General features: G+C 37.3%; 2 protein-coding genes across 2 annotated transcripts in view; one reads left to right on the top strand and one right to left on the bottom strand.

The window, feature by feature from the left end:
* Nucleotides 1–12,975, top strand: part of LOC126965051 (limbic system-associated membrane protein-like) — a 226,477-nt gene extending 213,502 nt beyond the window's left edge. The window contains exon 9 of the mRNA XM_050808495.1: nucleotides 12,933–12,975. Coding sequence (XP_050664452.1) covers nucleotides 12,933–12,958 — 26 coding nt within the window. The 3' untranslated portion in view covers nucleotides 12,959–12,975. The remainder of the gene's footprint in view (nucleotides 1–12,932) is intronic.
* The window catches only part of LOC126965053 (limbic system-associated membrane protein-like), a 624,470-nt gene that overhangs the window by 522,384 nt on the left and 75,975 nt on the right, over nucleotides 1–26,111 (bottom strand). The gene's annotated exons all lie outside the window — the stretch shown is intronic.

Below are 26,111 nucleotides of genomic sequence, written 5' to 3'. Positions count from 1 at the left end.
TGCGTATATCACATGTATCTTGGATTTTCCCAAGCATCAAATGAAACCAAAATTTATTACTTACAGACCCTTCAAAAATATTGATAGAATTAGTTTTCAACAATCACTTGACAGTATTACATGGGACAAATTATTATTAATGAATAACGTAACTGATATAGTTCTCAATTTTACTAGTATTATTATATCTTTGTTTGATTTTTATGCACCTAATACAACACGATTTACTCGAGATACTCAATACCCTTGGATTACGTATAATATAAAATTGATCATGAAAAGGCGGGATGAAGCATTTAAAAGAGCTCGTAAAATTAATAATGTAGCACATGTACAGTTTTATAAGGACTTGAAACGTTATGTTCCTCAAGCACTGCGTCGTGAAAACAAGTATACTTTAACACATATATAAACTCCAATATTAAAAAACCGAAAATATTGTGGAAGCATATTAAGGACCACATTAGGCTAAAACATAAAATTTGTAATTTACCTCATCATCTTAATGATCCAAATAAAATCAATTCCCACTTCCTTCAAATTCCAGGCACTGGCCATGTGACATTATCAACTCTGACTTACTATGAATTTCACAGACACAGTAATACAACATTTGAATTTAAAACGATTGATGATAATATATTACGTAAAGCTCTTTTTGAACTTAAATCGCAAGCGATTGGTATTGACGATATTTCACTTGACATGTTACTACTGACAATGCCTAAAACACTATCCGTACTAACACATATAATAAATGTCTCCTTCCAAACAAACTCATTTCCAAACTTATGGCGACATGCTATTATCCGACCTGTGCCAAAAAAAGACAACCCTGATGACTTTAAAGACCTCCGACCCGTTAGTGTTCTTCCTTGTCCTTCTAAAATAATTGAAAAAATTGTTTATATGCAATTAATAAATTATTTAGAAACCTATAAAATTTTACCAGAACATCAATCCGGGTTCAGAAAGAAAAGAGGTACCATGACTGCACTCTTAGACGTCGTTGACAACATTCTAGCAGCTCAGGATGTGGGTAAAGTAACCATTTTAGTATTGCTTGATTATTCGCGTGCTTTTGACACCTTAAATTTAACTCTATTACTATCAAAATTAGCCTACTATGGACTCAGTGAAAATGCTATACAATGGTTTCATAGTTACCTCAGTCATAGAGCTCAGAAAGTTGTAACCACAGAAGAAGATGGTAAAGTTCGCTATTCAGAGTGTAGTAACATGAAAAGAGGAGTTCCACAGGGTTCTATATTAGGCCCTCTTTTATTTATTTTGTATAGTGCGGACATATTGCAAAATATAAAGCACTGTAAGTATCTAATGTATTGAGATGACATTCAACTATATTTATGTTTCAATCCTCACGACATAGTTGATGCAATCAATTTAATTAATTCAGATTTAAACGAAATTTACAAATGGTCAGAGAAAAACTCATTAATTCTCAACCCAGCTAAAACAAAATATATGATTTTCGGTACACAGAATGGTTTAAATACAATTGAGCGATACAATCTTGATATAAAAATTAATAATTATAAAATTGAACGTGTGCATGAAGCAAGAATCTTGTTAACACAATCGTGAACTTAGGTAAGGTGATATGTTGTGAAGTTATTGACACCAATATACACAATGTAACACGTATCGCCAAAATGAACACATCAAATACACGACCTCGATCCATCGTTGTTCAGTTCGCTAGCCCACGACTCAGGGACACTTATCTTGCCGCATCTATTAAGTACAACAAAAATAATCCCACCAATAAGTTGAATAGCAAACTTCTCGGTATTGGTGGCACTCAGGAGAACATATTTGTTGTGGAACACCTGTCACCTGGAAACAAAGCTCTCCATGCTGCAGCGAGACTAAAAGCCAAAGAAAAGAAATACAAGTATGTTTGGGTCAGAAATGGCAAGATTTTCATGCGCAAATCAGACGATTCCGATTTTAAATATATAAAAAACCATGATGTGTTAAGCAAATTAGACTGAATTGTATAATTTAGTGGTAAGTAATTTAAAAGTATGAGCACACAAAAAATTAAATATCGAATTTAAAATTTAAATATCAATTAAAAATTTATTACCAGAATGTACGAGGAGTTAAATCAAAATTAAATGAAATATACTGTAACTTAACAAACTGTGACTATGACATTGTTGTGTTATCCGAGACTTGTCTTAATGAGAGTGTCTATGATAGGGAAATATTTTGTGACCGTTATGTTCTTTATAGAAGGGATCGTTCAGTGACTTCTCTTAATCGCAAAACTGAAGGTGGGGGAGTATTAATTGCCGTTTCAAATAAATTGAAGTCTAAGCGCACTGTTGATAATGAGAGCACATGTGAAGATGTTTTTGTTCAACGAAATATTTCGGTAAATAATAAAAATATTAATATTTGTCTGTGTGCCGTATATTTGCCATCACCACTGAAACCAAATGTACTTGAACACATGATTGACAATGCTGTCAGGGTTTCAGAACTAGAAGATTACGTTATGGTGTTAGGAGACTTTAATCTAGGCACCTTACAGTGGTTTGATAATAATGGATCACTAATCGATTCCCCATCCCATATTTCGTGTAATATGCAAAGAATACTTTGGGACTTTATAATGGATAACGATTTAAAACAATTTAACAATTTGCCTAGTATAAATAACCGGATACTTGACTTGCTTTTGTCACGAATGCCCTATTGTGTTAACCTACAGAATGCATCTCATGTTATATCTAAAATAGATCCACATCATCCTCCATTTGAATTTTCGATATCTTTTAAAAAAAACATAAATTTTTTGAAGTACAATAATGTAGAAAAATTAAACTTTTTTGAGGCTGGTTATACTAACATTGCTATAAAATTAAACAAATTAATTGGGAGGAAACTTTTCGTTCTCTGACTGTAGATGAGATGGTTTCTTCACTTTATAACCATATTGATAGTAAAGTTAATAAATATGTCCCAAAAATTATACCCAAAAGTGTGAAATATCCTCCTTGGTACTCGAATGCGCTTATCAAAAGACTAAGAGAAATATATAAATTAAGAATGAAAATAAAAAAATATAATAATCCAATGGATGAAATTCAATACAAAATATTGAAAAGGCGATACGATATGTTAATACAAAATTGCTACAATTCATATATTTCCTTTGTCGAAGCTCAAATTAAATGTAACCCAAAATATTTCTGGAGTTATCTAAAAATGAAAAGGGGTGGTTTAAGTAACTAAAGTAATACCATTTCAAATTTATTTGCTTCACATTTCTCATCGGTTTATACAAGGCCTTCACTAAAACGTCTGAACGATGAAAATGTTATACGTGAGAGCAATAACGTTCTGCGTACTGTACATATCACTCACAACCAAATCGAAAAAGCTGTAATACGACTAGATAAAGCGAAGCGAATTCCACTTGTGTTTTTGATCAAATTAGCTGCTGAACTATCTGTTCCTTTAGAAATAATATTTAACACTTCTATTCAAAACGGGATCTTTCCAAAGGTTTGGAAAGAAACAAAGATAGTACCCGTTTATAAGGATGGAGACAAATCCTTGGTTTCGAATTATAGACCAATAGCTATTTTATCTATCTTAGCTAAAATATTTGAATCTTTTATTTGTGAAAAACTCACGTGGCAATTATCGCAATTAATTGATACTCGGCAACATGGTTTCATTAAAAACAAATCGACAGCAAGAAATCTTGTTGAGTATACAGAAGAAATTGGGGAAGCAGTCGATGGTAAAGCACAAATTGATGCCGTATTCACCGACTTCAGCAGGGCTTTCGACACCGTCAATCAAGAAATTTTAATATACAAATTGCAGAAGTATGGAGTGTCGGATCGCTTGTTGAGTTGGTTTCACTCATATCTCTGCAATAGGCAACTAAGAGTGGTTATCAATGGGTATACTTCGGAATCATACAGAGCGACCTCAGGAATCCCACAGGGATCGCATCTCGGACCGCACCTCTTTAATGTGTTTATTAATGATATCTCTGAGTGTTTTAAGTATTCCAAAGTTTATCTTTTTGCTGACGATCTCAAGGTCTGTAAAGTTATCAAGTCACTGAACGATTCCTATCATCTGCAGGAAGAACTTGATAATTTAGAAAATTGGAGCGAGCTTAACGATATGTCACTTAATGTAAGAAAATGCTAACATATTAAATTAAAGAAAAATAAGAATGTGCTGCCCACGTCGTATCACTTAAATGGAGTCATGTTGGAAGAAGTCACGTGTATACGTGATCTTGGAATTCATTTTGATACCAAATTGAATTTTAACACTCATACAGATAAAATCGTACATAAAGCTTCAAAATTATTAGGTTTTGTTTTAAGAGAGGCAAATAATTTTAAAGACCCAATGACTAAAAAATAATGTACAACTGTTTGGTGAGAAGTCATTTAGAGTACTGCAGTGTTGTTTGGTCGCCACATTATAAAGTAAATGTTGCTAGACTTGAGCGTGTCCAAAAAAAGATGTCATGGAGTTCTTAAAAAGATTAAAACATATGAAGAACGACTATCATATTTCCACATGAACTCCCTAGAAGAACGAAGAAATTATTTGGACATAGTATTTCTAAAAAAAATATGCACTGGCCTAATTAATTGTCCCGACTTGCTCAGCAAAGTTAGATTTCATATACCAAATAGAATTCCAAGATCATGTCAGCGGCAAATCTTATTTTCATTACCAAATTGTCGCACTAATGTAAGAAAATTCTGCCCATTGTCACGAATGTATACCCTGTATGATCAGTATAACAAGGATTTCTTAGATATTTTCGCTTCCTCAATCTTTAAGAAAATTATTCTTCAAAGAGATATCTTTAATAACATTACCCAAATAGGATCTTGAATCTATGCTTACAAATTTTTCTACTATTTTATGTATGTAATAAAAAAATAAGTGTGTTGTTCCTAATTAAGTAAAATTCTGTGCATGCTGTGATTTCCTGTAAGTGATAAGACACTTAGCATTAATTTAATTGTATTGTTTTTATTTTTGTATTAGTGTACTTGTTGTTGGAAATCCTAATAAATAAATAAATAAAGATGGCGCCGATGAAATTTACCAACTTCTCTTCATGGGTATAATTTTCATGGTTTTTGGGGTCAACAATATCGAATATCGGGTTGAAATCGAAATTCAAGATGGTGACTATGAAATTTACCAACTTCTTATCATGGGTGTCATTTTCATGGATTTTGGGGTCAACAATAACGAATAGCGGGCCTAAATCGAAATCCATGATGGCGCCTATGAAATCTACAAAATTTTCTTCATGGGTGTCATTTATATCGTCAAAATTAGAATTCATTCATAAACTTAAATTATCTTATAAAAGGCCTGTCTAACAATATCCCACATGCTAAATTAATTCTTCATTCCCTAAATATAGAAATATTTACGTTTCGACTTTTCACTGACAATATGTACAAAACACATTCCGTTACCAATCTAATTAACAAATCTCAAAATTTGATTTGAAAGACCTATCTTATTGTTCTCTGCACCCTCGATAACCTCGGATACGATACCCATATTTATTATTAAAATTTATTGAATTAGGCGTTACTTTGCGGAAATCCATAATTATACAAATTATTTAAGTTTTCTTTAGTGTTAATTCCGCCAATATTTATTTTTAAAACAATTCGACACGTGTTTCGCCTCTACACAAGGCATCCTCAGGACGTGTTGTCTCGCCAAAATCTGGCACGAGACTGAATCAAATGAGCCGGAAGCCGCTCTTTTATACCCTCGTCCCATGAAATGACGCGCTGTGATTGGTCGGCTGTTGTGACGTATTACCCCCGGAAGAGACAGGTAACAAAGGTGATGGGACTAAATTTGTTTGTTCATTCAACAATGTAAACATATTGTTATTTTTGTGTTTTATTATTTCTAATTGCTCTAACACATTTAAGCGAAATCCTTTTTCACATGTATGTAAAATATTAAAATTATTATTGTTTCCGAGTGAGTGACCTGTATCAATTAAATGTTTCGCGAAGTGTGATTTTTCGGGATGATTATTCGTAAATGTGGCAATATGTTCTTTTAATCTAATTTCGAAATTTCGACCTGTTTGACCTATATATACCCCGTTACAAGTGTCACAACTTAGTTTATAAAGGCCGGATTTTTGGAATTATTTAATCGATCTTTGCCATTACATATTCGACTGACATTGTGATTCGTTCGGAAGGACACATTAATATTGTTTTTCCTAAATATTTTAGCTATTTTATCCGATATTGGACCAATATATGTCAAACTACCCACATATTTGGTATTTGATTGTGGTGGGACGGGATAAAGTTCTGAATTAATTAAATGTTTTTGTTTATTTTTAATTAATTTGTTCACTAACTGTTTTGTATAGCCGTTGGAAACCGCGATTTGGTATATTGTATTAAGTTCTTTCGCGAAGCTGTCACGGGACAGTGGGACTGACATTAATCTGTGTACATAGCAGCGGAAGGCCGCTAGTTTATGTTGTACGGGGTGGCAAGATGACGCGGGAATAGCAATATCTGTATATGACGGCTTTCTATAGATTTTGAATTCCAATTTATTATTTACTCTTGTTAATGTTAAATCCAAAAAATTTAGAGATTGGTTTGATTCGAATTCCAATTTAAACTTTATTTTTGGGTGGATCTTATTAATTTTATTAATGAATAGATCGATTTGACGTTCGGTGCCTGTCCAGCAGATTATTATGTCGTCAACGTATCGGTAATAAAACAGGATATGTGAGTCTCTCACCACGTAATTACACTCAAAATTATCCATAAATATTTCAGCCATAATTGGACTTAATGGTGATCCCATTGCTAATCCTTCTTTTTGGCGATAGAATTGATTTTTGAATTTAAAATAATTTTGTTTCATACATAACCTAGTAAGATTGATGATGTCATCTTTTTCACCGGTATGTATCCTCTGTTTTTCAAAGAGATCATCAAGGATATTTAAACTTTGTTCATATGGAACATTGGTAAATAAACTATCTACATCGAGAGACAATAATTTGGCATTTGGTGGAAGGTTGGTATTTTTTACTTTATTTATCAAATCTAGACTATTTTTCAAACTATACTGAGGATTGAATAATGATTTGTTTTTTATTATTACGTTAAGTTTTTGGCAAGGTCGTACGTCGGGGCACCGATATAAGAAACTACTGGACGGACAGGATTATTTTCTTTGTGAATGTTAGGTAAACCGTATAAGATGGGAGGTCGCATGGGAACTACGTATTTTAATTTACTTGGAGAAATAAATGACGAATTTTTAATGGACTCTTTTAAGTCTGAAGTAAAGTTTTTAGTGGGGTCCGACTTCAGACGTTCAAAATCGTCGGTTTGTTTTATATCATTTACTTTCTGTTCATAATCGTTTTTATTTAGAATAACAATGCAATTACCTTTATCGGCTTTTGAAATGACTAAATTTTCTTGATTTAATTTATTTTGTAAAGAATTAAAAACATGTTTATCTGAAGTGTTTTGGTTATATGTGGTACACGATGGTTTTTTCAAAAGGGTCGAAATTTGATATCTGACGGCCATATCTTGTTGACTTCTAACACACGCCACTTCTGAATCTACTGCCAATGTATCAAGGGTTTTTTGGTTAAGACCCGGTCTGATATTGTATTTAAGGCCTTTTTGTAGTAATGAAATTTCATAGGGAGAAAGTTGTGTTGTTGATAGATTTTTGACGCGCATATATAATTGGTGGACCATGTTTTGTGCATCATCGTGATAGGAGTTATTGTTTTGACTATCCCGTAATAGCTGTGTCAATTTTCTAGACTGTATTTGATATTTTTCTTGTACTAGTCTATTGGCTAATTCCCACGTATTATTGTCTAAAATGTCAAACTCGATATTATGTAATTTGAATGTCAATTCGGAATATAACACTCTCAAGTGAAGCTTGAGATTGTCTCTAACTGAAAACCAATATCGGCACTCTTCGTTTAACCATATTTGTTTACATTTATTTACGGCTATAGTACTTGCGCGTGAATGTGTTTTAGATCGGATGTTGATGTAATTAGGGATGACTTTTAGATGTTTACACTGTTGATTGAACCAAACGTTTTGGGCTGCCAGACGCTGAAGCTTGGTCAACTTATTTATTTATTTATTTTATTTATTTATTTATTGCTCTACCAGCGATTTTACATAAAAATATTTTTTAAACAATTAACAATTTAAATTACATGTGCAGGGTATGCAAAATCATTTAAAGGTAAACACTACATGCTAATTTCGCTTATCGATACATTATTACAAATCTAAAAGTGAGTTAAAAACTAAAACCGGTGAAAAAAAAGTATGAAATATTTGAAAGTCTGCAGTAATCAATTGAGAATTGTTTAACAGATAGTTAGAAACAAATAATAAGCGTTTTAATTACATACAACTAAGTATAACAAAAATCTAAATCTAAGCTAAGAAATTATATAATAAAATAAAATACATAATCTTTAATTAAAATATATAACCTATGTTATAACTAACAGAGCAAAGTAATCTATCACACTCATAACTGGCTGGCTAGATTGCTGATAACTAATTTACGAATAGTGTTAGGGGAATCAATATTTATATCAATTAATGAACTGAATTTATTATATACTTTACACAAGCGAGGGATAGTGCAGTTGGCGCCAAAAACTGTTCTAGTGCGTGGAGGCACGACCGGAGTAATTGCAGTTCGGGGATATCTGCGTGGTACTCGGAAATTAATTTTACATAGTAAACTGGGGCAGTCTAAATTGTTTCTTAGCAATTTAATTAAAAAATTTAAGTCCAAAAATTCTCTTCTTTGTTCAAGAGTCATCATGTTAAAGTGTTCTAATCTTTTTTTATAAGACACCACCGTTTTGTAAATATTCGCTGAGTAAGATAGATGCCACATGAACCTTTTCTGCACACGCTCCAGTCTTAAGTAGTGTGTAGAATAATGTGGGGGCCAAACAACGCTACAATACTCTAAATGACTGCGGACAAGGCTGTTGTAAAGACAGATTTTTGTTTTGGCATCTTTAAAATTTCGACCTTGTCGCATAATAAAACCTAATAATTTTGACGCTTTGCTTATTACAATTTCTATGTGGTAGAGATAAGTCAATTTCCTATCAAGCATAACACCCAAGTCCCTTATGAGTTCAACTTCTTTAAGAGTATTACCATACAGTTCATACCTTGTCGGAATAATATTATTTTTGTGAGTAAATTTAATATGCACACATTTACTGCAGTTGAGTTGCATGCCATTAGATTCACATCAATTGGTAAGTTTATTTAGATCGTCCTGTAATAGAATCGAATCACTTGGTGAAGAAATTGTTTTCGTTATTTTTAAGTCATCGGCATATAAATATGGTGTGCAGTGTTCAAAACAAGAAACAATGTCGTTCACAAATATATTAAATAAAATTGGGCCAAGATGTGAACCTTGTGGTATACCTGTTATGTTACCAGATTAGTTGAAGAGCTAAATCCATTAATGACTACATAAAACGAACGGTCTTATAAGTATGATGAAAGCCACTTCATCACTGGGCCTGAAAACCCATATAACGATAATTTTCCAATGAGTACTCCATGTGGAACTTTATCAAATGCCTTTATAAAGTCGGTATATATGGTATCCACCTGCTTCTGCGAGTCAATAGCTTCTGATAATGAAGATGTGAAACTAACCAAATTAGTTGGGGTAGACCTACCTGGCAAAAATCCATGTTGATGCTCAGACACGAAACGTTTGAAATGCATTTGAATTGTCGGACAAACTAAAGATTCAAAGACCTTTGTAAACACCGAAAGAATCGATATAGGCCTGTAATTGTATATGTTTTTCTCGTCTTCACTCTTATATATTGGAACAACTTTTGCTTGTTTCCATAAAGCTGGAAAACTACCCGAGTTAAGCGAGGCTTTAAAAATAAGATATAAAGGTGAAGCTAAGCTTGATGCACAATTTTTTATGAATGCCGGTGGTACATTGTCCGGTCACACACCTTTTGCAATATCGAGACTTTTCAGCTTTTCATAGATGTCATTCTGATTTATTTCTATGCCTGCAAGATTTTCACTAACGTCCAGATAGAGAATCTTACGTAAATAAGATAATGAGTCTAAATTACAAGAACTATTTGATTCATCATATACCGAAGCAAAATAACTAGAGAACATATTGCAAATTTCCAATCCGCTAGTTGAGGTTTTAATTCCGTTACTCATTGCAGCTGGATATGAGTTAAAATTACTACGTTTACTCTTTAGGAACGTCCAAAATGCTTTCGGATTTTTCTGAATTTTCTTTTCCAGGTCTTCATTAAAATTTTTATAGGTATCACGCGTAATTTTCTCACAGCGATCACTAAGCACTCTTAGTTCTATTTCATCCATTGGATTATTATATTTTTTAAATCGTTTTAGCATTTTGTGTTTTTCTTTAATTCTTTTTACAACCTTACGATTCATCCATGAAGGGTACCTACTGCTTTTAACTTTTTTTAAGGGAACATAATCTGTGATAGCAACCTGTATAATCTCGTAGAATACTTTAACCATTTCATTTATATCACCTCGGTTCAATATCGAATTCCAATCAATTCCCTTCAAGTACTCATTAATGGAATCGTAATCGGCTTTATAAAAATTGTACCGCTCGTTTGAAGTATTAGTCTCAAGTCTATGTTGTCTCGTATAAGGAATACTAATTTCAAGGGGGGGATGCATTGGATCAATATTACTAATTGGATTATAAGAGTAACTGACGGAACATACAGGTAAATCTACGAGTACAAGATCAAGTATCTTTTGCCTATTATTAAGAACATGGTTACATTGGCGCAGGCCATTTCCTGATATAAAATCCAGTAATCTCTGAGCTGGGGGTATGTTATAGTCAGCTGGGTTTAAAGATGCATTCCAAGAAATACAGCTAAGATTAAAGTCGCCAATTATACATGTTAACATATTATGTTGCTCTGAAACTCTATTGCAGTTATTTAAAAAAATATCGAATAATTTCTTATTTACAGGAGGTGGAATATATTATACAAAATGCTATATGGCGTATACTGTTAAAAAGGGGGACATCTACAACCACCCACAAATCTTCACAATCGCTTTCCCAGTTAAAAACTCTGTTTGAAATTATATTGGTCTTAACAGCGATTAGAACGCGCCCACCATCAGACTTAATGTTAAGCTTTGCACTCTCTCTGTCTCTTCGATACACGGTGTAACGAGTGTCAAACAATTCACTACTTGAGATTGAGCTATTCGAATCGAAGCGCCTTTTTAGGATTATGACACCATTACGTGACCTCAACCTTACACTCTAACTTAAATTACTAAGAAAGTCTATGCTTTTTATTACTTTGTAATCAGAAATATCGTCCTTGCGCATTGGTATACGACCAATTCGAACCCAAACATATTTATATCCTTTTTCTTTGGCTTTGAGTCTCGCCGCGGCATGTAGAGATTTATTCTCAGGTGACAGATGCTCCATGACATAAATTGGTTGTTTTTCCCCACTTACCCCGATTTCAATGTGAGAGGTGTTCAATTTATCTCTTGGGTTGGTCTTATTATACTTTATCACTGCTGCCAAAACAGTGTCCCTAGTAAGCGGAGAATTGAATTGCACTATGCAGATCTCGGTCGAGTACTTTGACGATTTACCTTTGCAACTCTCATTACATTCATAATTTTGTCAGTAGCTATATCTAACCCTATTACACTGCCCAGCTGCTCCACGATTTTGATTAGATTTTCATTTTTTCTTTCAGGAACACATTGCAATTCCAGGTTGTTGTATCTAGATCGCTGTTCAAGTTCATTAACACGTGTGTTTAGGGTATTAATAGTCGCCTCTAGTTTGGCATTATGTTCTTTAAGATCCTTCACAGCTATTTGATTTACACGGTGTTCTTTCAAGAAATCCTCGTACTAGTTGTTTATAAAATTTATAGAATTTTTCATGTCTGTGATTTCTTCCCTTATTACTTTCAATTCACTATTTAGTACGCTTTTTATGGAAGTCCGCATCTGTGTTAGCATTTCTTTCATTTCGGCCCGTGCAGTTTCACTCACCATCTCACGTATTTCTTCCAGCTGAGATGATTTTTCTGTTTCTGGTGACGAAACTGCTACTCTTTTGGTCGATCTTTTCGTGACATTTTTGTCATAGGCTAAAAGGGTGTCTTTAGTACGCACGGGTGTGTTCTCACTGTTGCCTTTCGGCCTCCTTGACATACAAGCGGGACACGTCCAGTCATTCGTGGAATCTGTATCTGTGCTAAATAGCCCGGTCGACTTCAAACAAGCACGGTGGTATCCGTTTTTACATTTTGTGCAACACAAATAATCTTCTTCATCATTTACTTCGTTACAGTTCATGTGTACCTTGGACATTTTTATACTTCTTTAATTTAATTTAATTCAATTAATTTTAGCGTTACTTTTTAAAGTACTGTGATGAACTCAACAATCAATTTATTAATAATAAAAAAATAGCGTACTCTAACCAGGGGCTCGAACCCCTGACTATGCCTTTACAGTCAAAGAGTTGCCCGCGGAGCTATCTGGCTATGACTTACTACGTTGAAATTGTTGAACGTAATACCACACTAATCATATTTTTTAAGTGGGTAGTCGCAAAAAATCTCTCTAGAGTTCAATGACCGATCACAACATTCGCAATAACAGAATAATATTATAATCATAGAATTTACATCACAAACACATTGAATCACTGTTTACTAGTCTAATTAATAATAATAATAATAATAATAATAATAATAATAAATATTTATTTCAAGTAACATAGACTCATATTGTTAGTAATACAAAGCTTATATCTATGTTAGTAAATTAACCTGAAAAACACTAAGTACCTAATTATTAAGTATGTAGGTCATCGCTGCACCATTCCATTAGAAACGGCGCAGCAATGATTTACATATACACAGTCCAATCGACTGGCAATCAATTTCAGAATGCTGTTGGAACTGCTCCGCAATCTACGCACCAGGGATCCGCATCTTTTACGCATTGTCGCATAAAAACAATCAACTTGCGCCGCCGCAAACATCCCTGATGCGCTGCAATACCGGGGCAGCCCCATCAGCACCCTGAAGGCATTGTTATACTGGACACGGAGAGCGCTGTACGATTTTGTGGAGTACTTGACCCACAGGTTGCACGTGTAAAAAGATGTACAATAGGCTCTAAACAAAGTTATCTTTACATTGGTGGAACAACGTGCAAACCTGCGAGCCAGCATATTCGCTCTCACTGACACTGCTCTCCGTTCCCTCTCGATGTCAGTATCGTCTTTGAGGTCAGGGGTCAACATATGCCCTAGATATTTATATTGATACACTCTTTCTAGTGCATTTCCATTTAGAAAGATGGGTGGAACTTTCTTCGGTGTTTTGCCCATGGCCTCAAAGACCATTACCACACTTTTCTTTACATTATAAGTAAGACCGTGTTTTTCCACAAAAGCTTCACAAATCGCCAACAGTTTTCTCAGGCCACAAACCGACGCACTCAACAGCACCATGTCATCAGCGTAGCTAATGTTATTCAAACAAACCCCATCTATGTAACAGCCGGTCCTGGTGCTGCTGAGCTCGCCGAGCAACTCGTTCACATATAGGTTGAAGAGCGTAGGTGAAGTCAAACCCCCCTGCCTCACCCCGCACTCCAACAAATACGGACGTGATAATACGCCCGCCCATCGCACGCTGTTGACCTGGTTTCCATACCAATATTTGAAAATATTGATGAGTTCCAGTGGAACTTTAATTCCTTCCAGTTTTCTCCATAAGATATCATAAGATACCAGGTCAAAAGCCTTGGATAGGTCCAGAAAGCAGGCGTAAATTGGAGTCTTACGCTTCGTATAGTATGTGACAGCATGCTTAAGACCAAGCACAGCGCTCTCCGTCGACACTCCAGGTTGAAATCCAAACTGGTTGTCATGTGGCCTAAATAACTTATTCAGTTGGTTATTAAGCATGCTGTCAAACACCTTCGAGATGACCGTTGCCAATGAGATAGGCCTATAGTTGTTTTTGTCCGCTAAGTCGCCGGTTTTGTTTTTCACAATAGGTACAACTATAGTCCTCATCATCTCACTAGGCATAAAACTGTGGCTCATACAAATATTATAGAGCATTGTGAGCACTCTGGGTAAGTGTGGCCCAGCATACTGTAGATGCTCAATGCTGAGACCATCATGACCTGGAGATTTTCCTCTGGTCATATGCTTAATTGTGTGAGCAACGTCTTTACACTTAAATTGAATTTCCATTTCAATACTGGCCTCAACATCAAGCATCGTTTGTGAAGGACCCCGGGGTGATTTAACTACGAAGTGCTCCATGAAAAGATCGGAAATCTTGTCTGGCTCACACACGCCACCAACGCTCACAGGCAGTGACGGTTTGTTATTCATTTTATTTGTATGTTTCCAAAATCCGCGAAAATCGTTTTTTGAGTGATGCGAGGCTAGAATATCCAACTTAATTTGCTCTTCATGGTTTTGGCACCATTTCAAACGAGATTTGAAAATTTTTCTAGCCTCACACATTTCTCTATAAATAATTCCCGAAGTTGGTTTACCGTACCACGACCATAACAAAAATTTTTGCCTGGCCATCCCGTGAGCTTCGGCTACGTGCTTATTCCAACCAAGGACCTTCTTTCTTTTTACGCGCCTAGTGCTCTCTCGACCTACCAGTGACGATTCTATCAAGGCCTGAACGATGTTGCTGTACAACTGAGTTATTACATCTCTATGCCTGATGTCACTGCATGTACGATCACAGCAACCGTGAAGCTCCTGTGGGAAGTTAATCATCCTCAGCCTCTCGTGACATTCCCTCTGGTATGTGTCTATTTGATGTTGATTTCGCTCACCCCAGTAAATCTCATTTAAATAGGTATTACAATCCGCTCTCTTAGGTATCAAAACGTCAATATTACATTCCACTACCAGAGGGAAATGATCCGACCACAACACATCGTATAGAACTGACACATTGCGCACGGAGTCTGCCGCTGCTTTAGTTACTAGGCAGTGATCGAGCCACCGCTTAGACCCGTGTGCTTCGCTTAAAAAAGTATAGGTATTCGACCTCGGACCTAGCACTTCCGCATCTATACAGCTCCATTCTTGTTCTATGCAGAACTGAGTAAGTTTATGATAAAAGCGCTCCGAAGGGTGCGCATTGTAGTCCCCAAGTATATATACACAACTTTCCCCGTAGGTCTCAATAATGGCACTCACCGAGCTTAGAATGTCCGTGAAATCCGCTAGGTTAGCAATCACATCCGTAGGCATATATACACTCATCATGATAAACGATTTTTCATGTAACACTACCTTTATAGCACAGATGCGCCGATTGTTACACTGAATCACTGACACTTTTTGAAAAACGCTACGCCTCCACAGCAGCGCGACCCCTCCATAAGGTCTTCCGCGTAGAATACCCGCCGATGTGTCCACCGCAGACACTCCCGTGGCGCTGAAGTCATCGCACAAAGTGTCAAGAAAAGACAATTCTTCCGGGAGCAACCAGTGTTCTTGAAGTGCAATTATATCTGAAGTTTTACATAACTCACTAATACATTGTGCAGATCGCTTCACGCTCTTGCAATTAAAAGTAACAAAATTACATAAGAAACCTTTATCCATTAACAGTAGGTGTATTATTCAGCGGGACCTCTGTAACAGGCGTTTCGTTCAGACGCTTATGTTTGAAATGCACAAACCGACGAAAAATTATTCCCTGTGGCCAGAGATTCTCATCTAGATATAATGGGAGTTTGCTTTGAGATACCAAAAGCTTATATGCGTGGTGTTCACACTGTCGTTTAATAGAAATTTTTTCCAAAGTGACATTCTCCTTTGTTTTCTTCGAGATATAATTAATTATATCCGATTCCACCGTGTCTTTATGTACATTCGTAATGAATAAGGGTATTTTCCTATCTGCCGCCCTAAATTTCTCTTCGCATTCTACTACAAAATTTCCTGTATTACCAATGAGCCGGTTTTTAGATCTTTGCGACTTCCTCTGCACCACCGTCCAGCCTTCGTTTGGGTCATGGACCTTCGCGACGCCTGCATAAGTTTGCTTTTGCATTGGCCCCGTCGACTGATCACTCGGCTCGCTAGTGATAACGTGCGATGACGCACCTTGCTCCCCGCCGCCGGCGCCCGCGCGCACCGCGGCGTCGGGCTCCGAGCCGCGTCCACCGCTCGTGATGCAACGATTGATTTTTTGTTTAAAAACGTTACTTGAAAACGCGGGACTACCCTCCTTGTTATTTATATTCATATTTCTATACTGCAGATTATATTCACTAGGGGAAGATTGCTGGCAATTTGAATGTTCTAAATTAGTCACAACTATGGTATCGTCTAATTGAGATAATCCTATCGGTCCACTATCACGGTAGGCTCCTCTTTTCATGTTAACTTTTACGGCTGAGAAAGGCGGCGACAAAGACTTTCCGAATTGACACTCCTTTTTTACTTCTTCAAACTGTTCAACTGTCACATACGAAGATTTTATGTTTTGAATCTCCGCCTGCAACAACATCATATCCTTAAGGAGCTTGGAGACGTCTAGGTGATCAAACGTTATAGGTGGTAGCTTCTCCAAATCCCTAGCTACGAATATAGGCATGACATCTGGATCGGTCACTTTAAACAAGCCTATAATGTCATTCAATAGGCGTCCCTCTTTGCCTTTGCCTTTACGTGCTGTCTTACACAAGTCAGACGGTAACGACTCCCGAAGAAGGTTGTTCGATTTTAAAATTTGTTCGAACGAGAAAGCTGACTCACATATTCGCACCAAACTAATTTCATCCGCGATGGATATTTTATTTTGGATATAAGCTAATAGCTCATCGATAACTATATTACAATTGTTGCACTTTAACGTATTCGTCATTTTCGAAAACACCTCCGCGCTACGCGCGACGCTTCTGTCAACGTCCGTCGCGGCCCGATGCGCGCGCGTTATGATGTTACAGAATAAGTGTTTAATTTTTTACTAACTATCAATCGGTTTTGTTGTTTCAACTTCACTTTCAAAACAATAACTTGACAAGAACACGAACACACGTCTTACTTACGCGGCGTACGCACGATATTGCTTGATGTGAAGGACGGAAGGCCGCTAGTTTATGTTGTACGGGGTGGCAAGATGACGCGCTATTGCGCTGCTATGTTCACAGATTAATGTCAGTCCCACTGTCCCGTGACAGCTTCGCGAAAGAACTTAATACAATATACCAAATCGCGGTTTCCAACGGCTATACAAAACAGTTAGTGAACAAATTAATTAAAAATAAACAAAAACATTTAATTAATTCATAACTTTATCCCGTCCCACCACAATCAAATACCAAATATGTGGGTAGTTTGACATATATTGGTCCAATATCGGATAAAATAGCTAAAATATTTGGGAAAAACAATATTAATGTGTCCTTCCGAACGAATCACAATGTCAGTCGAATATGTAATGGCAAAGATCGATTAAATAATTCCGAAAAATCCGGCCTTTATAAACTAAGTTGTGACACTTGTAACGGGGTATATATAGGTCAAACAGGTCGAAATTTCGAAATTAGATTAAAAGAACATATTGCCCCATTTACGAATAATCATCCCGAAAAATCACACTTCGCGAAACATTTAATTGATACAGGTCACTCACTCGGAAACAATAATAATTTTAATATTTTACACACATGTGAAAAAGGATTTCGCTTAAATGTGTTAGAGCAATTAGAAATAATAAAACACAAAAATAAAATTATGTTTACATTGTTGAATGAACAAACAAATTTAGTCCCATCACCTTTGTTACGTGTCTCTTCCGGGGGTAATACGTCACAACAGCCGACCAATCACAGCGCATCATTTCATGGGACGAGGGTATAAAACAGCGGCTTCCGGCTCATTTGATTCGTCTCCGTGATTCTCGTCTCGGCCCCCGTGCCGAGCAGACAACTACACGCGCCTGTGCTCACGCCCCGCTACGCCGCCACGCTACGCCCAGTGCTACGCTACGCAGCTCCGCTACGTGTGGTACGAGGTATTCTACGCCAAGTTCGACTGGTTACGTCGAATTCGTTCCGGCCCGCAGCTTGTTTACAGCAATTTTTGTTGTAGTAAGAGAGTTGCGTGCCATTGCGGTTGAGCTGAAGGATACCTAACGGTGACAACTAACTCGGCTAACGTTGACCGGGTGCGTTTCTCAGGCCTCCTGACCTTAGAGAAACCGGACGACCCGATCCCATTGCACTTGGGCTTTCCCAAGGGTGACGGTACGCGGCTATAACCATTAGGGATAGCCGCGCCACTTCCGACCCCCGTTGCTCCCTGCCCTCGGCGGGGAAGCTTCTCCATCAGTATGGCTCCATCAGCGGACCCTCACAACGCCCTCGCAGTCCAGATTGCGGCTTTGATTAAAGCCGCAAATATCAAATTCGACCAGTCGCTGGTCGATAGCGTCATCTCCTCCGCGGCCAACACCAACACTCAAAGTCGGCCCCTTGTTGACTCCCACGCGTCCCCCGATGAGCCCTCCGCTCACAAATCCACTTCCGAGGACATGGAGTTCTCCGACTCCGCCTCCTGCGGCCGCAAGCGGCCAGTCCATTCCTCCTCGGAGGAATCAGATAACGGAACTCTCACTGGTTCCGTACTCGACACCTCTCTCCGTCCCTATCGTCCCTCAGACGATTCATTCCAACTGGTTCAGTCCAGAAAGAAGCGTCAGGCCAAGCGCGTCGCGTCTGACAAGGTTTCAACCTCCTCTTCCCACCCAGTTCTATTAATGTCCCTCGACATTAGTTTACCCCCGGACTCGGTCCCCTCCTCTTGCCAACCGGCGACACGCTCGCCCGTCCACCCTAGCAACAAGCCTCCACCGCCTATCTTTCTCCGTGATAAGGCAAAGTGGACATATGTAGCCCAACTTTGCACCGATCACAAGGTGCGATACACCCGTGCCTCAAACACAGGTGAGGCAATACGCATAGTCGTACCGACCACGGACGACTTTCGCAACCTCACCCTCCTCCTCTCGCGTAATAACGTGCCTTACCACACCTATGCGCTCCCGGAAGAGCGCAAGGTCAAGGCTGTCCTCCGAGGCCTCCCGTACGAGCTCTCTAATGAGCTCATACAGGAGGACCTAGTCAAGAAAGGCTTTCCGGTCGAGGCTGTACATAAAATGTACAGCCGTACCGGGAAGAAATACCCGTTAGCGTTAGTCATTCAAACTAACGTCCCTGAAGCCAGGGAACTCTTCAAAGGAGAGTTCACCGTATGTGGGCTCTCCAACATACGTGTGGAAGCCCCACACAAGCGGGGGTTCCCCGGTCAATGTCACCGCTGCCAGATGTATGGCCACGCAGCGGCAAACTGCTCTGCTCCTCCCAGGTGCGTAAAGTGCCTCGAACCCCACAGCACCAAAGAGTGCAAACGCACTCGCGACGAGGTAACACCTCCCGCATGCGTGCTCTGCGGGCAGGAGGGCCATACTGCGAATTATCGCGGATGCCCTTGTGCCCCTCGTTCCGCCCCGAAGGCTGCTAATAAGCAGACTTCCAGGCCGCCAAAACAAAGGCCACCTCTGGCCTCTAACCTCACCCAATCCCATTTTCCTCATATGAGGAATAAAACTGTCGGGCCCCAACTCTCCACCTCATGGAGACAATCAGCCCCTCCCTCTCAGGCATTCAATGTCTACTCCCGCCCCGCCCCGGCCACCTTCAGTGGCCCCAGGCGGGCAGTACCTCCCCAGGCTCAATCACAGGTGCAAAGCACCCTGAAAGACCTGGAAGAGATTTACGCCTCACTAGGCGAAGTCGACATTAAAGAAATATCCGTCCTGGCACGGAAACTCAGGACGGCTAAGTCCTCCAAGGAGCGCCTCTTTGCGCTGGCGGAGCACCACCATTTGGTGGCCTCCTTGTAATTCCTAAAGCGCTTAACGCTTACCACATAGTGCGGTACGAGTGAAGCCTAGGGGCGTATCACTCGATCTAACCAAATCACTATTTTTAAATTTCTCCTCTCTCAATCTTTCGTCTGACCTGGATTGACAGGTACCAGATACATGTAGCCTCACCTCCCGTTTGTGATCATCCTTCTGATGTCGCCAAGTCTCTATTAGACAGCACCTTCTGTGCATTCCCAGCGAACACTCCCTAGGGAGTGCCGCTTGCGCCTCTCTTCCCCGAGAGATGGTCGCCTACGATGAAGGCTTAGAGGGCACACTGCCCAAAGCCAACCTCAGGTGGTGTTTTGTGGGTAGGCACTTAGGTTATTACGTGAGTCCCACATAACCAACGCAGCCTTAGGCTGCGTTGGTATGCATGAGCATTCACCACCTCCCTCCCTTCGTAATCCCGGAGGGTAGCCCTTTCCCTTTGTCTGGGCGCAAAAAAAAAAAAAACTCATTTGATTCAGTCTCGTGCCAGATTTTGGCGAGACAACACGTCCTGAGGATGCCTCCTGTAGAGGCGAAACACGTGTCGAATTGTTTTAAAAACAAATATTGGCGGAATTAACACTAAAGAAAACTTAAATAATTTGTATGATACCCATATTGTTGAAATCATAATTTTTCGCGGCGGCCATCTTGGATTTGAAAAAAACTGCGTTTACTGCACACGACGTTATGCGACAGAATTGCCATCTAAAATTCTTATATTTAACTACTAAACGAATACATCATCCAATTATCAAAAATACATAGGTATTAAAAAAATAAAATTAAAACTTGCTAAAGTATCAAATTCATTTGATTCCCGCAATTAACTTTAAGTACGTGTATGTGTTTGAGCGGTGTCAGTGTAGTAGTGCGATTCGATACCTCTCTGTTTTGAGAACGCGTCCTTATAATATATATAATATAACATCTCCTGAGGATGGCTCGTGTAGAAGCAAAACACGTGTCGAATTCTTTGGGGGCAAATATTGGCGGAATAAACACTCAAGAAAACTCAAAACATTTGGATGAAAGGCAAATTTAATTGCCATTACGTAAATTATTTATTAAAATATGAAAGTAAATATGTTTCAGGTCCAATAAAACACACTTATCATAATAGCTCTTCAGAGTGATGACGTCACAATATTGCTTTATGAACGAACTGAAGAGATTATTTATTATTACGAAGTAACGGCTTAGTAATGAAATTAGAAAAGTAATATAACGTTGTTTAATATAAAGGATAAAACAGATCATATACAGAAATAAAAAGAAAATATACTAGAACAATGAACCTTAAACTAAAAACCTTAAAACATATAATATATTAACTAAAATATATTATTAAAAGCAGTTCCTTAAGGCAAGGTTGACTGTACTGAAATGCTGGCAGCGTTGCCCACTTTGAATAGCTAGACTCATTCTTTGTCCGAGGTACCTGCTAGCATTTCAGTCTCCTGTGATGTCGACTAACCATTTCGCTATTTCCTTAGAAAAGCCTTATAGTGCTAGGACCCCACGGACCAAGAGTCTCAACCCCGAATGGGACAATACATATTCGGAGCCTAGACCCCTGTATGCTTAAGCTTTTTCAGCCGATTCACAAGCCGTACCGGCTATGTTGTTGGTTCCATTTAGAATAAAAAAAGAGATAATAAATATCATATAAAGAATTACAAGTGATCTCACTTATTTTTACTAAATCAATTTTCTAACACGATAAAGCTATTTGAATTCTTATTAAAAAAACCTTCTAAGGCTATTTCCCATTGTTATCGAATCATGGCATATGCGAGTATTCTTAAGTTATACAAAGTATGCACAAGTAAATGAAAATATCTGAAATTTATTATTATTGTTATATGGAAGTGTGAAACTAAGACCTTAAGCAATTAAATAGTATTATCAGCAATGTGTACGTTAATTATTCTACTTATTAAATTTATTTATGGTTAAAAATTTTAATTATGTTTCTTATTTTATATATTGTATGCCTCTCTTTAAACTATGTTTGTATAAGCGTCTTGGTCTTTCTTCATTAATACGAAAGATCGCACTTTCACAGAGAAAGTGAAAATCATCCTTAACGAAAATAACTGTCTTCTTATTGCGTTGTCATATATAATATATTAAATTCTTGTGTCGCGGTGTTTACATACTCCTCCGAAACGGCTAAACGCATTTATATGAAATTTTCTGGACATATCGGATAGGTCTGAGAATCAGTCTATTTTTTACACCCCTTCATGGTTAACCCCAACCCCTAAATACTTTTATTTATTTATTAGAGTTTATTTTTTATTTTTATTCTATTATGATTCAACATTGAAAAATACATACAATTTTAATTCGACATGATTGTGGTTTGGAAAGTTTTTCTGAAATTAGGTCCAATTAGGGCGTAGATCTCTAGCATATACGCTTCTCCATCACAAGATTGGGCGGGAGCTTGTGCATGAGGTTCCTACACTTATGTTTATAAATTTCCATAATATAGAAACTACATAAGATAACGAACATAATATAACATAATATGGTATCTTAGATTATGGATTAGTCTCCGCACTGCGCTCCAACTAGATACCCCAGGCGTAGTCGCAAAGTGCGGCAACTAATACTACGCCCAACTGGGAGTACTCGAGCCATTCTCGAATAATGTGTGACGTTGACGTGACATGTTCTGTTACACTTTGCTAATAATTGAAACTAAAATGCCAGGTTGTGTAGTAAAACTTTGTAAAAGTAATACTACAAGAAATAAGAAAGACACTGGGATCATACTCGTATATCATCAGTTCGAATTTTGCATTTTATTAATTTCAATGTAAAATAACACGAAGCGTGTGTTACAAAATTTGAAAGATGTCATTGAGTGTCAAGATGCCACGCACACAAGCATCTAATGGTTGCCGTAATAAAAAAGATATTTTTCATATGTATCTAGTTGGAGAGCAGCGGAGACCAATCCTTAATCTAAGTATGCTATAATCATATATATAATATGTTTGTACCATATTATGATCTAGTGAATTTATTCCTTCCCATAATATAATAAAGTGTATATATATCCCCTCTATACGATGGCTGCAAAACATGCCGCTTCAAAACGTTCTCTCCCTTTTCGCAGCAAACGCTGACATCAAATCGTTCCATGCAATAATCTCCGGGTTTTATCGGAAATACAATAACCCATCCTTGTCTTTTTGAGTTCATGATACACGATTTCAAACGAAGTTCAGTCCGACACCTCTTTACCAATATGATAATTGTAGGTAGGCTGGTTGATGAATGCGTGTTTGGACATCAAAAAAGAACCATCAACCATAATTTGCACATTTCGAGGATGCTGACGTAACACACTGACTTGTATAAATACCACTGGACAGGCTGTTCCATATCTTTGACAAATTTTGGTGCCTATTTGAAGCACCACTTGCGAGCGTCCAGAGAACTAATTTTTACGTATAATACAAATGGCTGCGAAGGAACGTTCTATACTATTTAATAATATTTAAAATATGTCATCAAGATGTTTATTTGTTTTTATTTCAATAAATTATTTAACAACGGTTAATTTATTAATCGCATCCAACCACTATTCAAGCAACGAAACTGATTTAAATTTAAACACTATTTAATTCAAGCTTCAAGCTCAAAATTTATATAAAATTGTCGTACAAACTCCTTCACATCTTCAAATGCATACATGAGGAACGGAGCTTGAATTTTCATAGGCTTTCTTAATTGAATATTCATTAGTTCATTCGCTTATAGAGGCTTCACATCACGAAAATGAAACTCGCGTGAAAATATGCGGACGACAAGAGATTAATCAAATATTTATTATTAGAGTAAAGTCGACGTACTGCGGGAAATTTTGTTGAAACATGTAATGATTAACATAATTAAAGGAACTAAATATAAAAGACATTTTATTTTTGTTGGGATACATTTAGTGCGACAATTTATTTTAATAATAATAATTGAAATACAAATTGTCGATTATTCGTGAGTCTCACTTCAAGCCACTAGGGCTCTATTTTACGGGGAAACCAAGGTGGCGCAACCAGTCGCCGCTACTAACAAAATATATACAGCTCTATATGGAGTTACTCTTCTGTTGTCTGTTTGGTGTCGTAACCAATTTGGTGGCGCGACCAGTTCAGATGCGCAGCTTGGTAGCTTAAAGACAACACGGTGTTCCGGTGAAGCCGGGCCGTTACTATAAGTCGCCACTTAGGCTTAGTGGGAGGCTGCTTTGCACAGGTTGCTGGCTAGAATATGGGTACCACAACGGCGCTTATATCTGCCGTAAAGGAGTAATGTGTAAGCATTACTGTTTCGCTCTGAAGGGCGCCGTAGCTAGAGAAATTACTGGTCAAATGAGACTTAACATCTAATGGGTCAAGCTGACGAGCGCAGTAGTACCGTTCAAAATTTTTGGGTTTATTCAAGAATCCTGAGCGGCACAGCGTTGTAATGGGCAGGGCGTAACAGCTGAACATCTTGCTCAACTCGTCCCTTATTGTCTTAAAAAAACCGAAGATTAATGTTAAACAGCTCCCCAATACTAGCTTCTTTCACTGCATACAATGAAAATCAAGACAAGCCCATGGGAACCAGCTTGATTCAGTGGTTTTCGAAGATATTATATAAAATCTGTCTGCACCATCTACCGCATATATAATGTGGAGTACTCACAGGAGTTATTGAGGTTAATACTAGTAGCAAAGAGGATGTAAATACTACGTAATAAAATTGATTTGACATAAGTTTGAAATAGTAATAATTTTGCACCTACCGGGATTCGATTCGTAATATTATCAAATGTTAGTAAATGAGCTAGTAATGATGATATAAACCACACTGAATCGAAGATTTCTCATTTCAAATATATTCTAGAATCTAGATTAATATTTGAATGCTGAAATGGAATGTGAAACGCCAATTGTAGGGTTACATTGTAACACGAAAGCTTACTTCACTATTTCTAAGTTAGCGATCGAATGTTATAGCTCATTATACGCCTTGTTACCGGGATCGCTCTATTCAATACGAACAATAGTATTTTCTGTTAATTAAAATCTATTTTCCGACTTTATATTGACTGCTTAAGGCTTGTGTACATTAACAAGAATGTAATAGAACTTCTATTCTATTGTCTATACGATGATGATATTTGAGTGAAGATGATTATGAGTTTCCGTATGAATTTTTAGTTTATTTTACTGTTGTTAAACATATCTACCGTGAGATACTATAGTGTAACGATTATTATTTAAAAAAAATATAGATTATTTAATATGTATTCCAATTTGGAACGTATCTTTAGTGTATATATCTTTTGAGTAATCTTGAAAAATTTGATTACTAATTATTCCTGTCATTTCACATAGTTTTTGAAAATAATATTATTTTAAAATGGGGAATGGAGAGTCCGCAAGAATGCCGAAAAGACCTCATTATTTATAAATACTCTAGTTCATCTTTTGATATAATAATAACGAATAACAATTAAAATAATAAAAAAAAACTACAACCAGCCAGATTTAATGACTTACGGCTTTACAAATAAACTATGTATAAACTTATACATGGTAATAAACCAAGAATATGGAAAGTGTTAACTATCTCGCTGACACCAATGTCAATACAAAGATAATTCTGATTTTTTCTGAATATCAAGCCGCCTTGCAAATAAACGCGGGAAACGAAATAAACCAATCATAAGAAAAATGTCTATTGATAATGACTGTACGTTACTCGTACACTGAAGTACTTATTTAAAATGATAATACCGAATAAATTGTAGAAACGGTTTAATGTAAGTACTCGTTAATTACAATCGAAGTTTGATATAAAGAATGATGCGAGCAACCACCATTACGTGTCTATAAAATCAATGTGTACTTGAAATAAAACCGTTTCTACAATTTATTCGGTATTATCATTTTAAATAAGTACTCCAGTGTACGAGTAACGTACA

Source organism: Leptidea sinapis, chromosome 6, assembly GCF_905404315.1.
Source record: "Leptidea sinapis chromosome 6, ilLepSina1.1, whole genome shotgun sequence".
NCBI lineage: Eukaryota > Metazoa > Arthropoda > Insecta > Lepidoptera > Pieridae > Leptidea > Leptidea sinapis.
Note: the sequence above shows the minus strand (reverse complement) of the source record. Positions and strands in the feature narration are given on the sequence as shown.